This window comes from Lygodium microphyllum, chromosome 1 (assembly GCF_053477565.2).
Source record: "Lygodium microphyllum isolate KBCC chromosome 1, Lygodium_microphyllum_v1.1.10, whole genome shotgun sequence".
In the NCBI taxonomy this organism is placed as follows: domain Eukaryota; kingdom Viridiplantae; phylum Streptophyta; class Polypodiopsida; order Schizaeales; family Lygodiaceae; genus Lygodium; species Lygodium microphyllum.
This window is the reverse complement of record NC_141135.1, coordinates 157,758,441-157,777,441: the sequence shown is the minus strand read 5'-3', so window position 1 is coordinate 157,777,441 and position 19,001 is coordinate 157,758,441. Positions and strand designations below refer to the sequence as shown.

Genomic DNA, 19,001 nt, shown 5'->3' with positions numbered 1-19,001 from the left:
AGTCAGAGGAATTGACCTAGGCCAAAAAAGTATATTAAAAACACATACCTTGAACTCCTTACTTTTAGCTTTGTTCTCCTTCTCTCGTTGCTCCCGATGTTCACGTAGCATTTGTCGCTTTGAACGCACCTCAATAAAATCATCTTTGTCATTCCGCGTTTCAATGCCCGGCTGCTCAAAAACACAAACTACACCAGACTGTAATGGTGCATCCCCAGTACTATCAGGTTTGTACTTCTTATGAATACCTTTGGAGCGAGAATGGTTTGCCAGTCCATTCTTTACGCTGCTTGCTTGAACATCAGAGTGATCACCCTTTGCCTCAGACTGCACAGGACATGGAGCAGATTCTCCAAAGTTTTTAGCACTATCACTACTGGCTATGTTGGCACGAGCAGAAGTTCCAATCTCCATCTGAGTGTCACGAACCAGCCGTGTGTCTTTACTCCCAGGCTTATCAGATGCACTCAAACCTGAGACTTGGGAAGCCTCAGCTGTAGGCTGATGCTCTTCATTTGAGACAACAGTCGGAATCTTGCGGTCAAAGGCTTGAACAGATCCACGTACTCTGTACTCCGCACGACGAAAATTGCGTCTAAACATCCTGTTTCTGCTAGCTCCATCACTTCCATCTTCTAGCCACAGTCTCTCTCCAGTATGATGTGGAGATTCAAAACCACCCACTCTGCCAGGATGAAACCTTCCTCTACCCCGCCCCAAACCACCATATGTCCAAGGACCACTAGGCCTCCTCTTGCCACTGGAAAGTCTGCTACCAGGCCGAGCTAAGATGCTCTGATCAGCTTGATTACTTTTACTTCCTGTTCTTTGTGCAGACAAAGCACCCAGCTCATGCCCAGAACTTTTTTCCTTCTGGTCAGTCAAAGCATGTTTTGATGCTCGCACATCAGAGAGGTATTCTTGATTTGACTCGGCAGATGACTGATGAATTTGCTCAACCAAAGCCTCACCCTTGTTCCCATTTCTTGAGAATGACCCACCATCAGCCAACCTGTCGGATGAAATTTTGTGATCTCCAGATAATGTGCCAGTGTTTTGACCCCCTGCTACATCTCCTGACATTACTGTGTGGCCATTTTCTGGCAAGCTTTTTGAAATCTCTGCTACATTATGGGGCTCTGCCTGTGACTGGTGGTGGGGAGGAATAACAGGCTGCCCTATTGCCGGGTGTAACTGCCCCGGCTGCTGCACAATGGGCAAAGGCTGACTTAAAGGGACTGGATGACTTATTTGCCCAAACTGGAAAACAGGTGGCTGCTGGCCATGCAGGTGTGCAAGTTGAGGGATCTGTGGGTGTATATGCAGTGGCATCTGTATCGAGCCAATTTGTATTGCATTAGGCATAAGAGGTGCACCAGGAACCAAACCCAACTGTAAGTGGAAGGGAAGCTCCTGCTGGTTCTGAATTCCATGCATCGATGCTAATATAGATGGATGCGCTGGGACACTATTTGAAGAGGTTGACTGTGGTATTGGTACTGCCATAAAAGAGAAAGGCTGCTGAAACTGCTGCACGACAGACTGTCTGGAGCTTAAAGCTTCAGAATGCCCCATCTGCACAGTATCCATAGCGTTTACAGATAAATAAGAAGTTGGCTGGATGAAAGGTTGTATGGCCTGGTCCTGTGCTACTATCTGCATGGATGGATCTTTAGATCCAGTTTGTGCTTCTTGCTCACCCTCTGATGCTGACCCTGCACTGCCCTCTGCCAAAACCTGCGGAGGCTTTTCAGGGTCCTCTGAAGTGCAACCTCCAAAGGTGCCCACATGAGACACTTTTTCTTCAGAATCTTCCTCAAGTTTACAATCAGTTTCACTGTTGTGGCCACTGTCGAGCTCATTGGCAACCTTCGGGCTTACACTGTCTTGCTCCACAGTTTCAAAAGTTCCTTCAACATGCTCCTGCACAGTGTCATGCTTGTCCAAGGCTCCACGAAGTTCATTTTCCTTAGACTGAGCAAGAGCCTCTCCGTCAATATCAGCAGGCTCATCTGTCCGCAGGTCTTGTGACTCTGTATATGGCTGCTTCTCAGCACCTTCTCTTTCTGCAGGTCGCTGTGAATCAAGAACTTCATCTTCCACACCAAGAGAGAATTCTTCTGGCGCAGTCTGTGAGCTTGTACCTTCGTCAGGTTCACTTTTACAGTCATCACAAAAAACATCACCCTCATCCAAAGCTTCTTGTCCCTCTTGCAGATGAGACTGCTCTTCAGCTTCAGACAAAACAGGTTTTGTAAGCTGCATTTCAATAAGCACATTCTCTGCATCACCTTCCTCCTCAGATTCATCGAGATTGCTCTGATTGAGATCATCACCTGTTTTAGGCCCAGTTTCAACAATGTCCATAGCATCATCAGTAGGTACATCCTTGACATCCACTGGTAGGAAAGCATGTCTATGCACTGTTGCCTGACCAGGAGGAGGAGGAGGCAGCACCCGTGGTTGTTTTGGTAAAGATTGCCGAAGACGACCAACTGAAGGATAATCAGAAGCTTCAGAGCCATTAAAATAAGAAGGAACTGGAGGAGATCTCAACCGCTGTCCTTCTTGAAGTCTGTGACGACTATCCCTACCCCACCAACCATCTGCATCTCTTTCATCCATCTCTGCGTAACCGCTATCAGCATCTGCAGGTATAAATGTGGTTGGCAGGTTTCTGTCCTCTTTTGATAACCACTGCTGCTCTTGAATGAGCCCAGCTTGATCTTTTCTTGCAGCTGGCTCTGATTGCACTCTTTCATGAGGATGTGTAGTGAATGAACTCCTTGAAGCTCCACGATTTGAGTCTCTTACAGAAAACCCTCTGTGTTCCTGTTCACGCTCAAGATAAGGGAAGTCATTCTGGAAAGCTGACTTTGTTGATGCAGAAAGAGATCCGTGGCCATTGTCCAGGTTATCTTTCCTCCATGCAATTCTTGTTCGAGGGAGGGGTGATGGATGCCCTCCTCTGAAGTCAGGTGATTGCAGTGCAGGGTCAAGAATCTTTGTGCGAGCAGAAGGGACTTCCACAGAATCCTTCCCAGCAACTGCAGACTGGATTGCTAAACTGGACCTTAAAACAGGGCGTTCGTCATCCTCTTGTTTAGAATTAACATAGCTATTATACCTATCATAATCCTCCAAATCCAGATTGCTGTTTCTCCTCACACTCTCCTTCTCTATGATCGGTCTCACCATAAGCCCTCCATCATCCTTCAATGCCTCCTCCCTTTTCCTCTCTGACTCTCTTTTGGCAATGCGCTCTTCAAGCTCCAGTAGCTTTTTTCTAGCAGCCTCTTTCCTCCTTTCTTCTTCCAATGCAATTTTCCGCTTCTCTTCCTCCCTGGCCTTCCGCTCTTCTTCAACTTTTCTGGCTGCCTCTTCAGCTTCCCTTTGTGCTTTTGCAGCAGCCTCTCGTGCCTCCTGCTCAAGCTTGAGGCGCAGTTCTTCCTCCTCCCTAGCAAGACGTTCTCGCTCTTCCTGTTCCTTTCTAGCACGCTCCAAGGCTAACTCCCTCTCCTCAAGCATTTTCTGCCGTTCTTGCTCTTGCAACTTCTGAACCCTCTCTAACTCCGCTTCAAAAGACTCCCTTGCTGTGTCTCTGAACTCATTGACTTTAGCCTCATCCCGCCGCCTTCTTGCAGCCTTGGCTTCCAAACCAACTGTACCCATGAAGCTATCCAGACTGTTAAAAGGAGTCCTTGGATTTATTACATCCCCCAGAAATGGATCGTCCATTAGAGACTGGCTGTAAAAGGAATTGGTCCTTTTGTCTCTACCATAATCAAAACCAGCTGAATCCTGCCTAGATCGGATCCCTGGGCGCACAGTCCTATGGCTGTGGCCATCAGGTCCATTATACTGATAGGTATTTCCATCATTCCTGCCCACCTTGTCTCCTTGCCAGCCGCGGCCCCCATCAGGTCCTCTCTTACTATAAATTGAATCTTTCATGTAGCTGCCATCCTGCCTCAAAGTCTCTCTTGGCGGAACTTCTCGCTTGATCTCCCAGTCAAGGCTATTGACTCTTGAAGTGGTGTCCCCATCTCTAGATGCCCTAGCACTGATATCTCTGATATGCCCATTGTCCCTGTTAAGATGAGAATCCCTGTTGAAGCTGGAAGACCTGCTAGAGTTCCCAATGTTAACATCCTTATTGAAATTAGATTCCTTCGCTGGAAAGCTCCAGCCTCGTCTTAATGTATCATTCCTCCCAAATCCACCACTCCATTTACCTGCACTGTCCCTAGAATCTAGTTCCACCCTATCAACATAGTTTTCTTTCACTGCACCATTGTCAAAGTCACCTTCCGTTCCGTAATGGCCTTTAAACCCATTTCTTACCCCACCATCTTTGCCCAGACCTGGCATCGACCCATTCCTGGATAGGGGACGTAAGAAATCTGCACCCCCAACATGATCTACCATCCAATCATCCATAGAATAGTACCCACTTTGAGGCCTCCCTGGTTCAGCCCCCACTGACTGACCTGATCCTTGCACAGGAAAACTGTATAGAGTCTCTCTTTCATCATCAGCCCAGTTGCTTGTGTGAGTCAATCTTATGAGAGGAGAGGGGCCTTGCAAGATACTGTTGGCTCTTGCTGGAGTGCCATTGGATTGCTCACTAAGCATCCGTATCCCATCTTTGGAAGGATAGGTAGCCTTACCTTGGGACCGCATTGGCTGTGCAGGTTGAAAGTGCGGACCAGAATGATCTTCCAGATGGTTGACATCTTCTTTACTGTATTGCTGCTGAGATAGCTGTTGCATTTTCTTTTGCTGCTCTCTGAGCTCATTCTGCTTGTGCCGCTGCTTCTGCTGCAGATCCCGTTGACGCTGTTCAGGTAGTGCAGAAGGAGAAGGGGCAGTAGCCTGGAGGGAGGGAAAGTCTTCCCCTCTGAATACAACCGCTTTCTCAACAACCAAAGGTGCAGACTGCCCTTGGCTTGTCGTGCCATTTGCTCTAGTATTGCGAGAACCTGGTGGAGTGTATGCAGCTGATCTTCCACTAGCTGCTTGATAAGGCACACCTCTTCCATCTGCATTCTGCGGGCCACTCTCAATTGCATGACCACCCCTTCCATGTGAGACAGAGGCACCCCATGTTGATTCTGGGGTAAGTGCAGTAGATCTTGCCGTCAAAGACTCACCAGGTGCTACGGACTGCCCAGGTATGACATCAACAGATTGGGGAGAAGCTTGCTGCTTGGTCCAGCCAGACAACCCTGAGCCCCCAACGAGAGAAATAGTAGGATCGTTTCCTGCATTCTCTCTGCGCAAGGACGGAAGGTTTACAGGGCGGGGAACTGCAAGCTTGGAGACTCTGGAACTAATTGATGCAACAGAAGACGTCGTCTGCTGAAGAGGTTGGGATCTGGTGCGAGTAAGTACGACCATGCCATGAGTACTGGACCGGGAGCGGTTGATGCCTTGCAAGGAGTTGCTGCTCGGAGAAGAGATTCCAGCCGACGGCTGTCCATAGGATTTGTTGAGATTGACAGAAACAAACCTGGATGAGCTACTGGCTGGGGCCATAACCTATCTCCGATTATGTGAAGCTATCCAAACGCAACAGACCTGCTAAAAAATAGAGAGAACATGCAGAGGCAAAACTGAGAAAATAGGACCATGTCGCCACTGTTCTTTTACTATCCTTCATTCATACAAAAATTTTCAGTCTATATATGACAGTGTTAACGATGCTTTAGACCCAGTGCCACTGCAAGGTAGGGTCAGCGACAATGGAGAGACGGTGATGACTGGATCACGCGAATTAGCAAGACGGACCTGCGATATTAGGGTTAAACGAAGGGAAACAGAGGTCGGGCGGTGGAAAGGCGGGGTCAGCGTTAACACAGGAATGGAAGAGGATCTGGCGCCTGCAGGAAAACCGCTGCAAGGGGAGGGGGGAGGGAAGGGAAGGGGAGACACAGAAGGAGAAGAAGGGGTAAGGAGAGGAGGGAGGGGAAGGGGAACGGGGCCTGGAGAAACCCCTTGTAATGGCGCTGCTGGTGCAGGGTTCCCCTATGCGTCGAGACCAGAGGAGGAGGGCCGGAGGAAGACTTCTTTTAGGGGGAAGGAGGGGTTCGAAAAAGATAATTGATAAAACTAAATTACATAAATACTAAAACCACCCCAAAAACCACTCCACTAGGACTGGCGGTCTTTGGCGACTTTGAAAAACCGGGGTATGTAGAGAATCATATCGCGTCCCACAGAAACTCCTGAAGTAAACAGTAAACCGATAACAAAATGCTGCGTCTTCGTTTCTCACTTCTTTATTTTTATAATACTTGTCAATTTTGAGAGGAGACATACTATTATCACATGTGATACTAGCATTTTATCAATCGATGATCTTTATTCTTCTGCAAAAATTGTACTTGCTATAGTTAAGCCACCCTCTCCCCTCTTTAGGATGTGAGTAGTTAGTAATGCTCAAACAAAAAGACTTACCAAGTGATATCTAATGCGCAGAGTCGACCGAAAATCGGTTAGAAAAGGCTTGGTTTGTGAATCTATTTTGTAACAAAAAACTATAAAAGAGAAACCCTCAAAAAAGAACGACCGCCAACATGTGAAGTTTTTATTGTTCAGCTTCATCGTCACATCATTGCCCTCACTTGACTGTCTCATGTAGTGCCCTTCCAAGATTTTCATCGCCTCGCCAATGGCATGGCAATGGACCTTACACTACTAGAAGACTCCCTTAGCAATGGGGGAAAATTCAAAATAAATTGTGTGTCACTTATGCGATGCAATTTAAACTTCTTATTTTGACATCCCTTATTTGACAACCATCTGTATTGCTATAAACGTCACAAAAGGGACATGTGTGATCATGTTTGCAAATTGGAATGTGTCCCTTGCCGCTCGTTAAGTTAAATTGCATCCCTGAAGAGACACTTTGAAAAATAAAGATTTGGTAGGGGATGTCTTCTTGCATGTTTTTGAACCTCAACAACTACACATGCACATATAAAGATTAGTGCTCATTCATTAGTGCCTCGAGGATTGATGTCACCCATGTTTTTGAACCTCAACCATTACACACGCGCATACAAAGATTAGTGCTCATTCATCAGTGCCTTGTGGATTGATGTCACCTACATGTGGCTCCCAATTTGATGTTGCCCATGCACGCCTTCTACTAGCCTTTTTTTTTTTTCCATGTTTATTAGTTGAACCTAAACAAATAATTTAATAATTAAGGCTTGTCCTTGCCATGATCCTTCTCATTTTATTTATTGGTATAAGTGGAGCTATGCATTCTTGTATGAGTTAATGAATAGAATGGTACTTAAAGTTAGAGCTATAACCTCCCTGCTCCTAACATTTAGAGCACATTGTATCTTTAAAATGTAGGCCCTCTCTTATTACACACCTTGTTAGTATTACTTATGGTAATAAGTACTAAGAAGGCTTCTTGATGAACTAAAAGGGTGTAACGTGCCCATCTATCGGCTATCCAGGCACGTTTCTAACGGTCCATTGAGAGACGAATCTAAGCGACGCCACTCGACACTCCCATGGAATGTTACAGGGTTTGTCGCCTAGGGTTTCTCGAGTCCGCCTCTCAACGGAATGTTCCTGGCCGAAGCCACTGGGATCGACCTAAATTTTAGGGTTCCTAATGGTCAAGGTCTCCTGACAGCATTCTAACATCAGGTTCTAGACAACTTGGCAAGGGGTGTCCAAAGCTCCACTTGACCCACAAGCTGCCTAGAAGTGAAACACCATTTTCGTGGTTGGCATTTTCACCACTCCACCTTCGGCCCATGAATCGCGCAATGCCCTTCTCGGGTTAATCCGCAGTGCAATCTTAGAGGTAATCCACCCATGCAAATAACCTTTCCTTAATTAACTCATTTAGGAGTCAAGCACAAACAAGGCATTGGACCCTAATATCATCTTTCAAAAAACATTCATTTGTCATCACAGATCCTTGCCATGAAATTACCATCAATCACAAGCACTTGGAATAATCATCCGAACCACAATCCAACAATATGTTGATTGTAAAAGTATTTCTTAGAGGTAATCCACCCATGCAAATAACCTTTCCTTAATTAACTCATTTAGTAGTCAAGCACAAACAAGGCATTCGACCCTAATATCATCTTTCAAAAAACATTCATTTGTTATCACAGACCCTTGCCATGAAATTACCATCAATCACAAGCACTTGGAATAATCATCCGAACCACAATCCAACAATATGTTGATTGTAAAAGCATTTAGGGTATTATTCGATCAACAAAAAAAACCAATTGTATTTTTTCCAAACAATCCAAGAATTTACTTAACACTTGTATGCACAATTCTTAATGTCATTTTTTTTACGATTATGCCATTCATAACCCTTGACTAATTTTTCATTGTAATTGCTCTATCAACAAATAAGTCATAATGCAACTAGGTGCAATTAACCTCCCTTGGTACATGCACTTCGTAAACTCCATCTTTTAAATATTTGCGATGAATTTATCATTTTCAATAACCCATTCCCATGCGGCATAGTACGGGACCTAATGTATCTCATGCGGGAATCAAAGCAAGCATCTAACAATTTGGAAATGTATTACTTATATCCGGTACCATAGTTGTATTGACAATGATACCCCCACTCGAAGCTTCATTGCTAGTTGTGGGATTGGCATGTGCACGCGATATTCTTCACTTGGGGGCCATCGTCCGCAAGTAGATTCGAGAGATAAAGAATGAGGAATGAATTTGAGATGGGAGAGCGTAAGAGAATATGGCTTAGTCAAAGACTGAGATAGTCAAAGAATGAGGAATGAATTTGAGATGGGAGAGCGTAAGAGAATATGGCTTGGTCAAAGACTGAGATAGGGGGAATTTGAGCTAACTCTCTCCCTTGCAGCCTCTCTCTCTCTCTCTCTCTCTCTCTCTGTCTGGGTCTCCTTGTGCTTCCTTGTCCCTCCTAAAATGCTCTCCATACCTCCCATTTATAATGAATTAGAGAAAAGGGGTTACGGTTGAGAATAAGAGCTCCTTGTAGAGGGGATCTCAGAAAAATCAATGATTTGATGCTCAAATCATAAATCTAATGTCTCCATTGGCTCTAAAAGGGGACAGTCGAGTGTCCGATCAGGCAGGCAAAGGTGGTCCGATTCTGGGAATCCAATCGGAAAAGTGGTCCGATATTTGGAGTCGGACGATCTGACTCCAGAGGTCGGGCAGACCTAAAAGGAGTATATATAGAAGGTCCTCGAGAGATTTCATATGCAAGATGTTAAGCCTATTTGCTATCCTTCACCTTTCCACATGAAGGTTAGTCAAGTTGATTGTCGCCAATCATATGAGCAGAAGACCGAGATGACCAAGTTTCCTTATACATATGTAGTGGACAAATTGATGTATGGTATGATAGCCACTTGCCCTTACATAGCATTTGTAGTGTGAATTATGGCATGCTATATGGCTACACCTAGTCAACGATATTGGAACACCATGAAGGGTATCATGAGATACTTGAAAGGCACTGCATATATGAGCATTTGCTATGGTGATTAGGATACTATAGTCGTGGATTACACTGAATCTGACTATGCAAGACATGCAAATAGTAGGGAGTCCATCTTTAGAGATGTCTTCACTTTTGATGGAGGTGCTATTTCTTGGATGTCCAAGGTGCAGAATTGCATGGCTTATCTACTAGCGGGGCAAAGTATGTTGTAGCCTCAAGAGGCCCTATGGTTAGGTCATAGACCTTGGTATTACTATTAGTCCTACACTGCATTTTGATTCTATGAGTGCTAATCAATTGGCTTAGAATCCCAATCTTTTATATGAAGACAAAGCACATTGAAGTGTGCTATCACTTTATTTGGGAGGTGGTAGAGGACAAGTCTGTTGAGTTTCGATTAATGGGAATCCTGCAAATCTACTCACTAAAGGTCTCTTAGCAAAACGTATTGCCTTCCTTTAGGAAGATGGTGTGCATAGGATGAGATGATGTCTATTCCTCATCCTATTGTACTTCATATGCATTTGTACTTTGTCACTTTTTTATTGTTCTCACCTCACTAGAGACACATTTGCCTTTAAGTGGGAGGCTGTTGGGAATAAAGGAACGTGTGCCTACATTTCCCTCTATTTACTTCATACATTTGTGACTACATACCTATATATTGTATGTGGTGGGCACCCATCATTGTCACTTTATTCTTTATTATTTTAGTGAATATTGAATAAGAGAAGCCCGATCACACATCATGACAATTGTAATTCCCATATCTTGTGTCTCTCTCTCTCTTGCTTTCTTGCTCCATCAACCATAGCTTTCATCTCTCTTGCTTTTGCTTGCTCGTGTTTCCACTCAAGCTTCTTTGTTCAAAAGCAGTCTTCATCGTGCTACAAGACTCCAATGTACATTTCTCTAGTTGAGGATGGTTCATAGTTCCCCATATGTACTTTATACAAAAATGGCATTCTTTCTACTATTTTCAATTAAGAAACCGTGATTGTTCAATATCTTACTCTAATGTCATTATGTTTGGAAGTTAGCAATCTATGAATTTTTTCCTACGATAAGCGACACATAACACAAACATGTGCATCATGCAATGCACTAACTTAGTCAATCTAAGCCTAGTAACTAGTTCATGAAATTGACTATCCAAAAACACTTTGAGTTGGGAAGGAATTTCCATGGCCTAAATTTCAACAACATGAGCCCAATCCTCATTCAATAAAACACCATGACTTACTTGACCTTGTTTGATGAGAATGTAAAAAGACCATTGTTTGAGTCAAAATATCTTGTGCTTACAAGCGATTCTTCAACAAGGGGATGGAACACCTTAAAACCTACCTCCTGTAAGAAGGAAGAATCTATGCCTAAGACCACCAACTTGAGGTATTGCCACCCTAAGCATCACAATGCCTTTGGACCTTGCTTGAACATCACAATAAAAAAAACTCGAATAGTTGTCTCAAGCCTTGTAAATTCATTCATCTTAGATACCCTTTATAAAAGACCTTTGTGACAGCTTTGGCATCATGTCTTTCTCCAACAAGGATCCTCTTGTCTAGACTCCAAATATTCAAGACATAATCTCTCATATTTTCTCATTCTTATTGCTCAAAAGTCATAAGTTGCACATACCTAGATTTGCCAATTTGCACTATAATAGGTATTTCAAAGTGGAAAATTTTACCTTTTTGCTCAATTCTAATCTTGCAAACCACGTGCATCGCCCTTGTCAATACACAACCCAAACACTTGCACGTTTTTTAAGTTAGTGATGAGGTTGTTAGCCCCACACACATACTCAAATAGCTCAATGAAGTTATAGGGGTCACCCTTGCTCTATACTTGTGTAGTTGTTTGGCTATTAAGGGAATCATTGGTTGCTCCTCGATTCTGTGCATGACACCCACTCCCATAAGTAGCACGTTGGTCACATGACTTCCAATGTAAAAGTCATTAATGTTGACAAGCAATTTCCTTTGAATTAGGTCAAGACCAAGTCATTTGATAATGCTACATGTTAAGTAGTAGCCTTCTCATGTCTTTATTTCATGCTACACATTCTCCCTCTTTTGCCAAGCGAATGTGGACAAATCCATAAATTTGTTGAGTGTGTCCTTACTTTGATCGACTAGCATGTGGTATTGTTATCCTAGGTCCAACTAGGTTAGTTGGCTAGAGTTATATGGGTTAGAGTCTAATTTTGTTGTAGCACAAAAACTACCCAAGTTATTTCAAATTTTTGTTTTCAACGTTGGCCTTTCTATGGCCATCGCTTTTTTACTTTTATCATCCATTTTTGCTATTTACTCCTTTTTGTAGCCAACCTTGAATCCTTATTATAGTGGACATTGAATAAATAACATTTATAGTTCCACAAAAATTTGTTGGCTCTTCATGTCACCTCCTTGTGTTTTTTATAACATGCTTTTAGCATCCTAACAATTTAATAATTGGGTCATTTTCCACTAGCAAATTACATTGAGGATAGTATGGAGAGGAAAGCTATAATGCATCTTAAGGTTCATCAATAATTCTATGGAAAAGTACTTCTTGAATCCTAGCCCTTTATTAATAAGAACAACCAAACGTACTCCAAACCCAGTGCAAATGAATTCATAAACACAAACTTCACCTATCACATTGGCATTTGCTTCCTTCAATTATTTAGCCTTTACCCATCTAATAGGGCAGCATATCAAAACTATAAAAAAACTATTACTTAGCTTACCAATTGGGAGAATTCAAAATACCTCTACACTGAAGGTAAAAACTTAGCACTCTTGAGGTAAAGTGATCTTAATGGTGGAAAAGTTCAAGCAAGGGTAAGACTTATTAAGATTCCTAGAGTATTAGTGAAGGGCAAGTTCCATATCCCTTCCATAGTATTGCATTATCAAAGAGGTATGGAAAGCTTTCAATCTTGAGCCTCTAAGCAATAATACCTCATGGCTTGAGGTGGTGACTTCTAATGCCTCAAAACACAAGTGAGAATGAAACCAAGACCTCTAGGTCTAGCCTAACTACTTCATGGGTATGGTCTTTATGTATTATGCATCAATGGTATAACTACTAATATTGATACTCTCAAGAGATCCTATGATGTGTTAAGCCTCTTCCCTCGAGGTAAGAATACTCTTGGGTCAAGATAATACTCTTTCTTGAGTGTAGGATGGGTCTACATCACAAACAAGTTCACAACCATGACCATTAAGTTAAGTATACTGGAGCTAAGTATGCACGAGAAGTGCCTTGCAAGTTGGGTGGTGAATGATACTCTATAGGTTTCATCACACTCCCTCCATATCATAAAAGTTTTAGTTAACTTCAAAAAAATCAAAAGATACATTGAGAAGCAAGTAAATTTCAAGCACTAATAGATATCTATTTTCCTTATAAATTAGTGATCGTGGCAAGTTATGATAATAAAATTGAAGCAATTTGTGAAATATTTTTCAAAGATCCATATCAAGCAACACAAACCCAACTCCAAGTGACCACTTTGTGTGTGTGTGTATATATATATATATATATATATATATATATATATATATATATATATAGAGAGAGAGAGAGAGAGAGAGAGAGAGAGAGAGAGAGAGAGAGTGTGTGTGTGTGTGTGTAGACTAGGCATGTTAATCAAGATAATTCTAATAATAGGAGACGTGTTCAAGATTTCAAGAGCAAGTTAAGGGCAATTTTTACTTTTTAGAATCTTGATTTGAGTTCATTTGGCAAACAAGACACAAGATTGAGCCAAATACTGCTCCTTAAAGTTGGTAGATAAGACTAGACAATGTCTAGGCTCTTCTAACCATCTTTATAATAAGCATTGGAAAATGGATCAATAAGTAGAATAGATAAAAACATTGTAGGTTTTGGACCACATTTACCTTGCGTGCAAAGCTAAATTTACAACTCCCCCCTTTGTAATATTTCCACACAATTAAAAGTTAGTTGGTTAGTTCAAAAGTGAGTTAGTCAATTAATATATATATATATATATATATATATATAAAATCGAGAGTCGTAATCCGACACTTTTCTCAGATTGACAAGGACCGTAGCCACCCTTCACGGAAGTTACAATGTGAACGAGAGTTATGAGCCATATTAGTCACTGGTATTAATGTGTATAATATGGATGGTCCAAAAATATTTAATTTTTGAGAAAAACTAGCATATTTTAGATATTACTTATTGTAAACATCCTAAAAATATATGAAAATTTCTATAACTGGATGCCATGTAAAAATAAAAGCAAGTGATTTTTTAGCTAGTTTTGGAGATTTAATACAAAAAATAGGGATTGGCGAAATTGCACACGCTGCGATCGTAGTTTACAGGCAGTAAACATCACTTCAAACAGGGAGAAAAAAAATGAGTGATTTGGAAGATTTCTAAGCGAGTGTCTTGAAGTTTTACCCCCTTTCAGAGCCAATGGAACCATCTGATTTATGATTCGAGCATTAAATCGCAGATTTTTCCAAGATCCCCTCCACAAAAAGCTCTTCTTCTTAGCCACAATCCCTATTCTCTAATTCATTATAAATAAGAGGCACGGGTCAGTTTAGGAGGGACAAGGAAGCATAAGGAGACCCAGAGAGAGAGAGAGAGAGAAGAGTTACCCAGAGATGTTGCAAGGGAGAAAGCTAGCTCAAATTCCCCCTATCTCGGTCTTTGACTAAGCCATATACTCGCTCTCCCATCCTAAATTCATTCCTTATTCTGTATCTCTTGAATCTACTTGCGGACGATGGCTCCCAAGTGAAGAATGTCACGTGCGGATGGCAATCCCATAACCAGCAATGAAGCTTCGGGCGAGGGTATCATTGCCAATACAACTACGGTATCGAATATAGGTAATACATTTTCAAATTGTTAGATACTTGTTTTGATTATTGCATGTGATACATTAGGCCTCGTACTATGCCACACAGGAATGGATAATTGAAAATGATAAATTCATCGCAAATATTCGAAACATGGAGTTTGTGAAGTGCATGTATCAAGGGAAGTTAATTGCACCTAGTTGCACATGGCTTATTCGTTGATAGAGCAATTACATGGAAGAATCAATCAGGGCTTATGAATGGCATAATTGTAAAAAGAATGACATTAAGAATTGTGCATACAAGTGTTAAGTAAATTTTGGATAGAATCACTCTTTGATCCCAAGGGGGAGAGTGAATATGCGATGGAATTGTTATCGTGTCTATTATTGTATTGTTTGGAAAAAATACAATTGGTTTTTTTGGCTGATTGAACAACACCCTAAATGCTTTTACAATTAATTGATAGTTGGATTGTGTTTTGGATGATTATTCCAAGTGCTTGTGATTGACGGTAAATTCATGGTAGGGGTTTGTGATAACAAGTTGCCATGGGAATAAATGAATGTTTTCTGAAAGATGATATTAGGATTGAATGCCTTGTTTGTGCTTTACTCCTAAATGATTTAATTAAGGGAAGGTTCTTTGCACGGGTGGATCACCTCCAATATCGCACCACGGATTCACCTAAGAAGGGCACTACTCAATTCATGGGCCAAAGGTGAAGCGGTGAAAAGGCCAACCACGGAAATGATGTTTCACTCCTAGGCAGCTCGTGGTTTAGGTGGAGCTTTGGACACCCCTTGCCAAGTTCAGAACGGAGTTGAAGACTGCTGTGGCCCCAATGTATTTATCGTTGAAAGATCCTACTCTAGATAAAGGATGGAAATTATGGTGCCATGTGATTTGGATCGAGTACTTCTGCAAGGGCAAAGGGACATATAATTTCTCCTGTATGGACAGGAGACAAAGATTAACTTGAAGATAAGTTAAGTAACTTGTTTGTCAAAAGGACTGTTTGCTCTGTTTTTGTATCGGTGCTATAAGTTACGTGAACGAACCCTGTTCCCTAAAATACTTAATTAAGGAAGCTGATTTTAAATGTCACATATAACTGTGGTAGGATCTAATTAGATAACTAAAGAATGCCTAGTGAGAAAAGCGAGTGGGCGGGACCCCCGACGGGTCCGTCCTACAGTACAGTGGTAATAGAGAATTGGGAGGATTTTCACAAGGTTTTACTAATGTCCAATCCTTAGGTATTGTTAGGTTAGAACAGTGATTCATGCCATTTTAGGGGACCGAAATGGGACAATGCCCTACGGGTAGAGAGGTTGAGCAACGCATCCCTCTTGTTTCCCATTCTCTTTGAACCAGTTGCGGCATGGATCTGCTTTGGCTTAAGTATCTCTGTGTAAAGTAGGATGTCCATAACGCGATACTAGAATGCTATCAGGAGACCTTGACCACTAAGAACCCTAAAATTCAAGTTGATCCCAATGGGTTCGGGCCGCGAATGTTCCATTGTGAGGCAGACTCGAGAAACCCTGGGCAACAAACCCCGTAACATTCCATGGGAGTGCCAGGCGGTGTCGCTTAGATTCCTCTCTTAATGGGCCACTAAAAACATGCCTGGACAGCCGATAGGTGGGCACATTACAGTTAGTATTAGAGTGAAACTTCGTAATGATGAGTGATTAATTAAAGTTTAGTTCATAGATGTATCCTAAATAGAATAACCTGAATTGTATGCTTCATTTTCAGGCACCTTTTGCACCCAAAAATACTGACATGCAAGAGAAGGTACTTCTTCTTGAGCAGATTAAGGTACCCGAGTTTGGTGGAGAAGGGATAGTCGTCGAAGCGGAGGCAGAGTTATGGATTAAGTTGATGAATGACTATTTCTCAGCCGCGTGAATTGCCTCTGCCAATCAAGCAATGATAGGCAAACTTAAGCTAGTTGACCAAGCTCGGATATGGTGGAAGTAATGCTGCAAAATTGAAGACATTTCTGAAGCCGCTATCACTTGGGCTCAACTGAAAGATGTTGTACGCGAACAATACCTTTTGCCAACCTACTAGACTTTGAGGATGAATGAATTATTCAAGCTCAAGCAGTTGGAATTAACCTTGGAAGCCTGCTACTCAATGTTTGTAACCCTACTAAAATACGCACCACCTATGGATATTACGCAGCAAGTATCAAAGTTTTGCCATGGCCTGAACACTCCTTTGAACCACTGTCTTGAATCAATGCGTCCAATGGACTTGCAAGATGCATTACTTCGAGCAAAGCCAATCATCCAAGAACTTAAATCGGGCAATTGTGCCAACCCGAAATCAGACGTCCGATTCTGATAATCGGACTCTTGAAAATTGGACATATGAGAATCCGACAGAAAACCTATCAAAATCGGACAGGTATCTAGAACACAAATTTTGATGCATCTAAACCCCGAAATTGACCCCAAAGGCTACGTAGAGCTAAAGGCACATAATAGATCCATCACTGGGCTGAAACTTAGAGCAAGTAGTTCAAAATTTGGCTATAAACGATCCTCCTAATTGCACATGGTGTTTACCATAACGGCCCTGCGAGCAAGGGGGACTACCCCCTCCGGACCCCCGCAGAGGGGGCTCTGCCCCCTCTGCATCTCCCCAAGTAGATTGGAGAGAAAATGCGCGTCGTGACAGGTCCTCCAGATTAGGTCCTAGTGTAGTAATGGCTCTACACAAGTATAGATCTTCACTTACAAAGCAGCAAACAGAAGAGCATACCCAAACAAAGACAAAAAGAGGCCCTAGAACCTCAACAGGCCAATCTAGCCATTAAGGGCAAAAAGGCCACACCATGAGAACACGAAGACATTGTGTTCAAACCGTGTCTAATCAGAGCAAAATGCAACATCAGCAAGCTACAAATGCGAAGATGACTAGACATGACACTCTTGATGAGAGATATACCTTGAGCAGCATTGCACTGACGATCCAAGATATCAGTGGAGAATCCACATCTGGTCGTGCAGTTGGGGACTCAAGGGCATTTATCAGAAGGCTTAAATTTACAAGCCAAGACCCGGAAGACGAAGACATAGTACCACCTGCTTATCTTAGGGTCGAACTCACCGCAAAAAGAGAGCATACTATCGATGCTCTGATTGATGAAGGAGCAGATTTTAATATCTTGACCTATGAATCATGGACCCTACTAGGCCAACCGGAGCTCACACCTACTAATGCAACTCTTAGCCCTTACGGGGGACACCCACAAGCACTCATAGGGAAGTGTAAAATCCTTACGATAATTGAAAATGAAAGCTTGCATATCCTATTTCATGTTTCTCCAAATAGTGCTAATTACGGGAAGGAAACCCTCCTTGGAAGACCCTTCAAAAGGGCGACCAAGTGTGAGGCCGACTATGTAGCACAGAGAATACACCTTGACACTACCGGGTGTAAGGATAGTTACAACCTTAAGTAAGGGTGACCTCATCAAACCTCGAGGGAAAGGCAACTGACATAACAATCAAGCCTGCTAACGAGAGCAAGGACTTGTTGGAAGAGTTGATATAAGCACAGGTCGAACAACGAGAACCAGTGAGTGAGGCCATGCCTGAAACAAGAAGGCCAAGAGACAATGCCAAGGACGGGCTTTGGACTTACAAATATCGTAGAAGACCCCAAAAGAAGCCCAAGCCTTATAGACAAAATCATTGATGGAGGGTCAGCACAACACTACGATGGATATCCAAAGCGTTGCTACGTGCTCAAGGGTATTATGCAGGTAACCAATGAATTTGGATACCAAAACCCCCTGCCAAACCACCTCTATCAGCTGAAGGCCAGATTGCATCAAAAGCAACGAAGCACAGGAGGAAATCAAAGAGAAACTCCAGGTCTCGAGACAAGAAACCAAACATGAGTGTTTCGAAAGAAAGCGCCTCAACCTAGCATGCTTAATAAGCAGATGTCATATATAACCATTGAGCGTGCACAATGACCACTAGTGCTCAAGGAGCTTTTGACTTCCCAAGAGGATAATGAGCACCAGGGGCACAACGTTACTCGTAAGAAGGCTGATTGCTCAACAAAGAAAATGGCACAATCGTCTAATAGCCTCAAGCAAATCATTCACCCAGTGCCAAGTCCACCTAAGAGTCCTAGATCTCCTACAACCTCTTTTTCCAAACGCACACAGGAAGCACAATAGTAGTCGTCAAGGGAGGCTGCTCAATCCCAATCTCTATATCCATCTAAGCTTCCAAATGTCCAAGAGGTGGGACATGACAACATCTGTAGCTCTCGGCCCAAGGATATGTCTGTGCAACCTAATGTGACTAGTCGATCTACACAAGTGAATGCTCTAAGGGCAACGAAAGACACGACCACTTCCAATCAACTTGAGGACTTGACAACACAATCCACCCATAGTAGCAAGTCCACAGAACTAGCTGCTACTACTTTCAATCAGGGATTACAGCAGTCACAGCCCTTGGCCATGACAATGCCCCTTGCGGAATGTGTCCTTAGTAGTTTACCTGTGGAGGAGGTGTCGCAACCAACTTCAGTGACAACGCCAGCACTTCCAAAGTGCCTAAAGTCTAAGGTGGAGGAGTTAAATAGAAAGGAAGAGCTAGACTCTCCAAAAAGGGAGGCAGTTGTACCCTCAC

At 42.6% G+C, this 19,001-nt stretch overlaps 1 protein-coding gene across 5 annotated transcripts in view; it reads right to left on the bottom strand.

Moving 5' to 3' along the window:
* The window catches only part of LOC148041866 (uncharacterized), a 54,984-nt gene extending 48,948 nt beyond the window's left edge, over positions 1 to 6,036 (bottom strand). For 2 of the 5 annotated variants that reach the window (XM_087683459.1, XM_087683475.1), the window contains exons 1-2: positions 5,791 to 6,033; positions 49 to 5,580 (exon numbers count right to left, since the gene is read on the bottom strand). In XM_087683459.1, the coding sequence (XP_087539585.1) occupies positions 49 to 5,538 (5,490 nt within the window). In that variant the 5' untranslated portion in view covers positions 5,539 to 5,580; positions 5,791 to 6,033. Of the gene's footprint in view, positions 1 to 48; positions 5,584 to 5,790 lie in introns of all 5 variants that reach the window. The other 3 variants (XM_087683490.1, XM_087683483.1, XM_087683467.1) reach the window with 3 other exon arrangements.
* Positions 6,037 to 19,001: the final 12,965 nt, after the last annotated feature.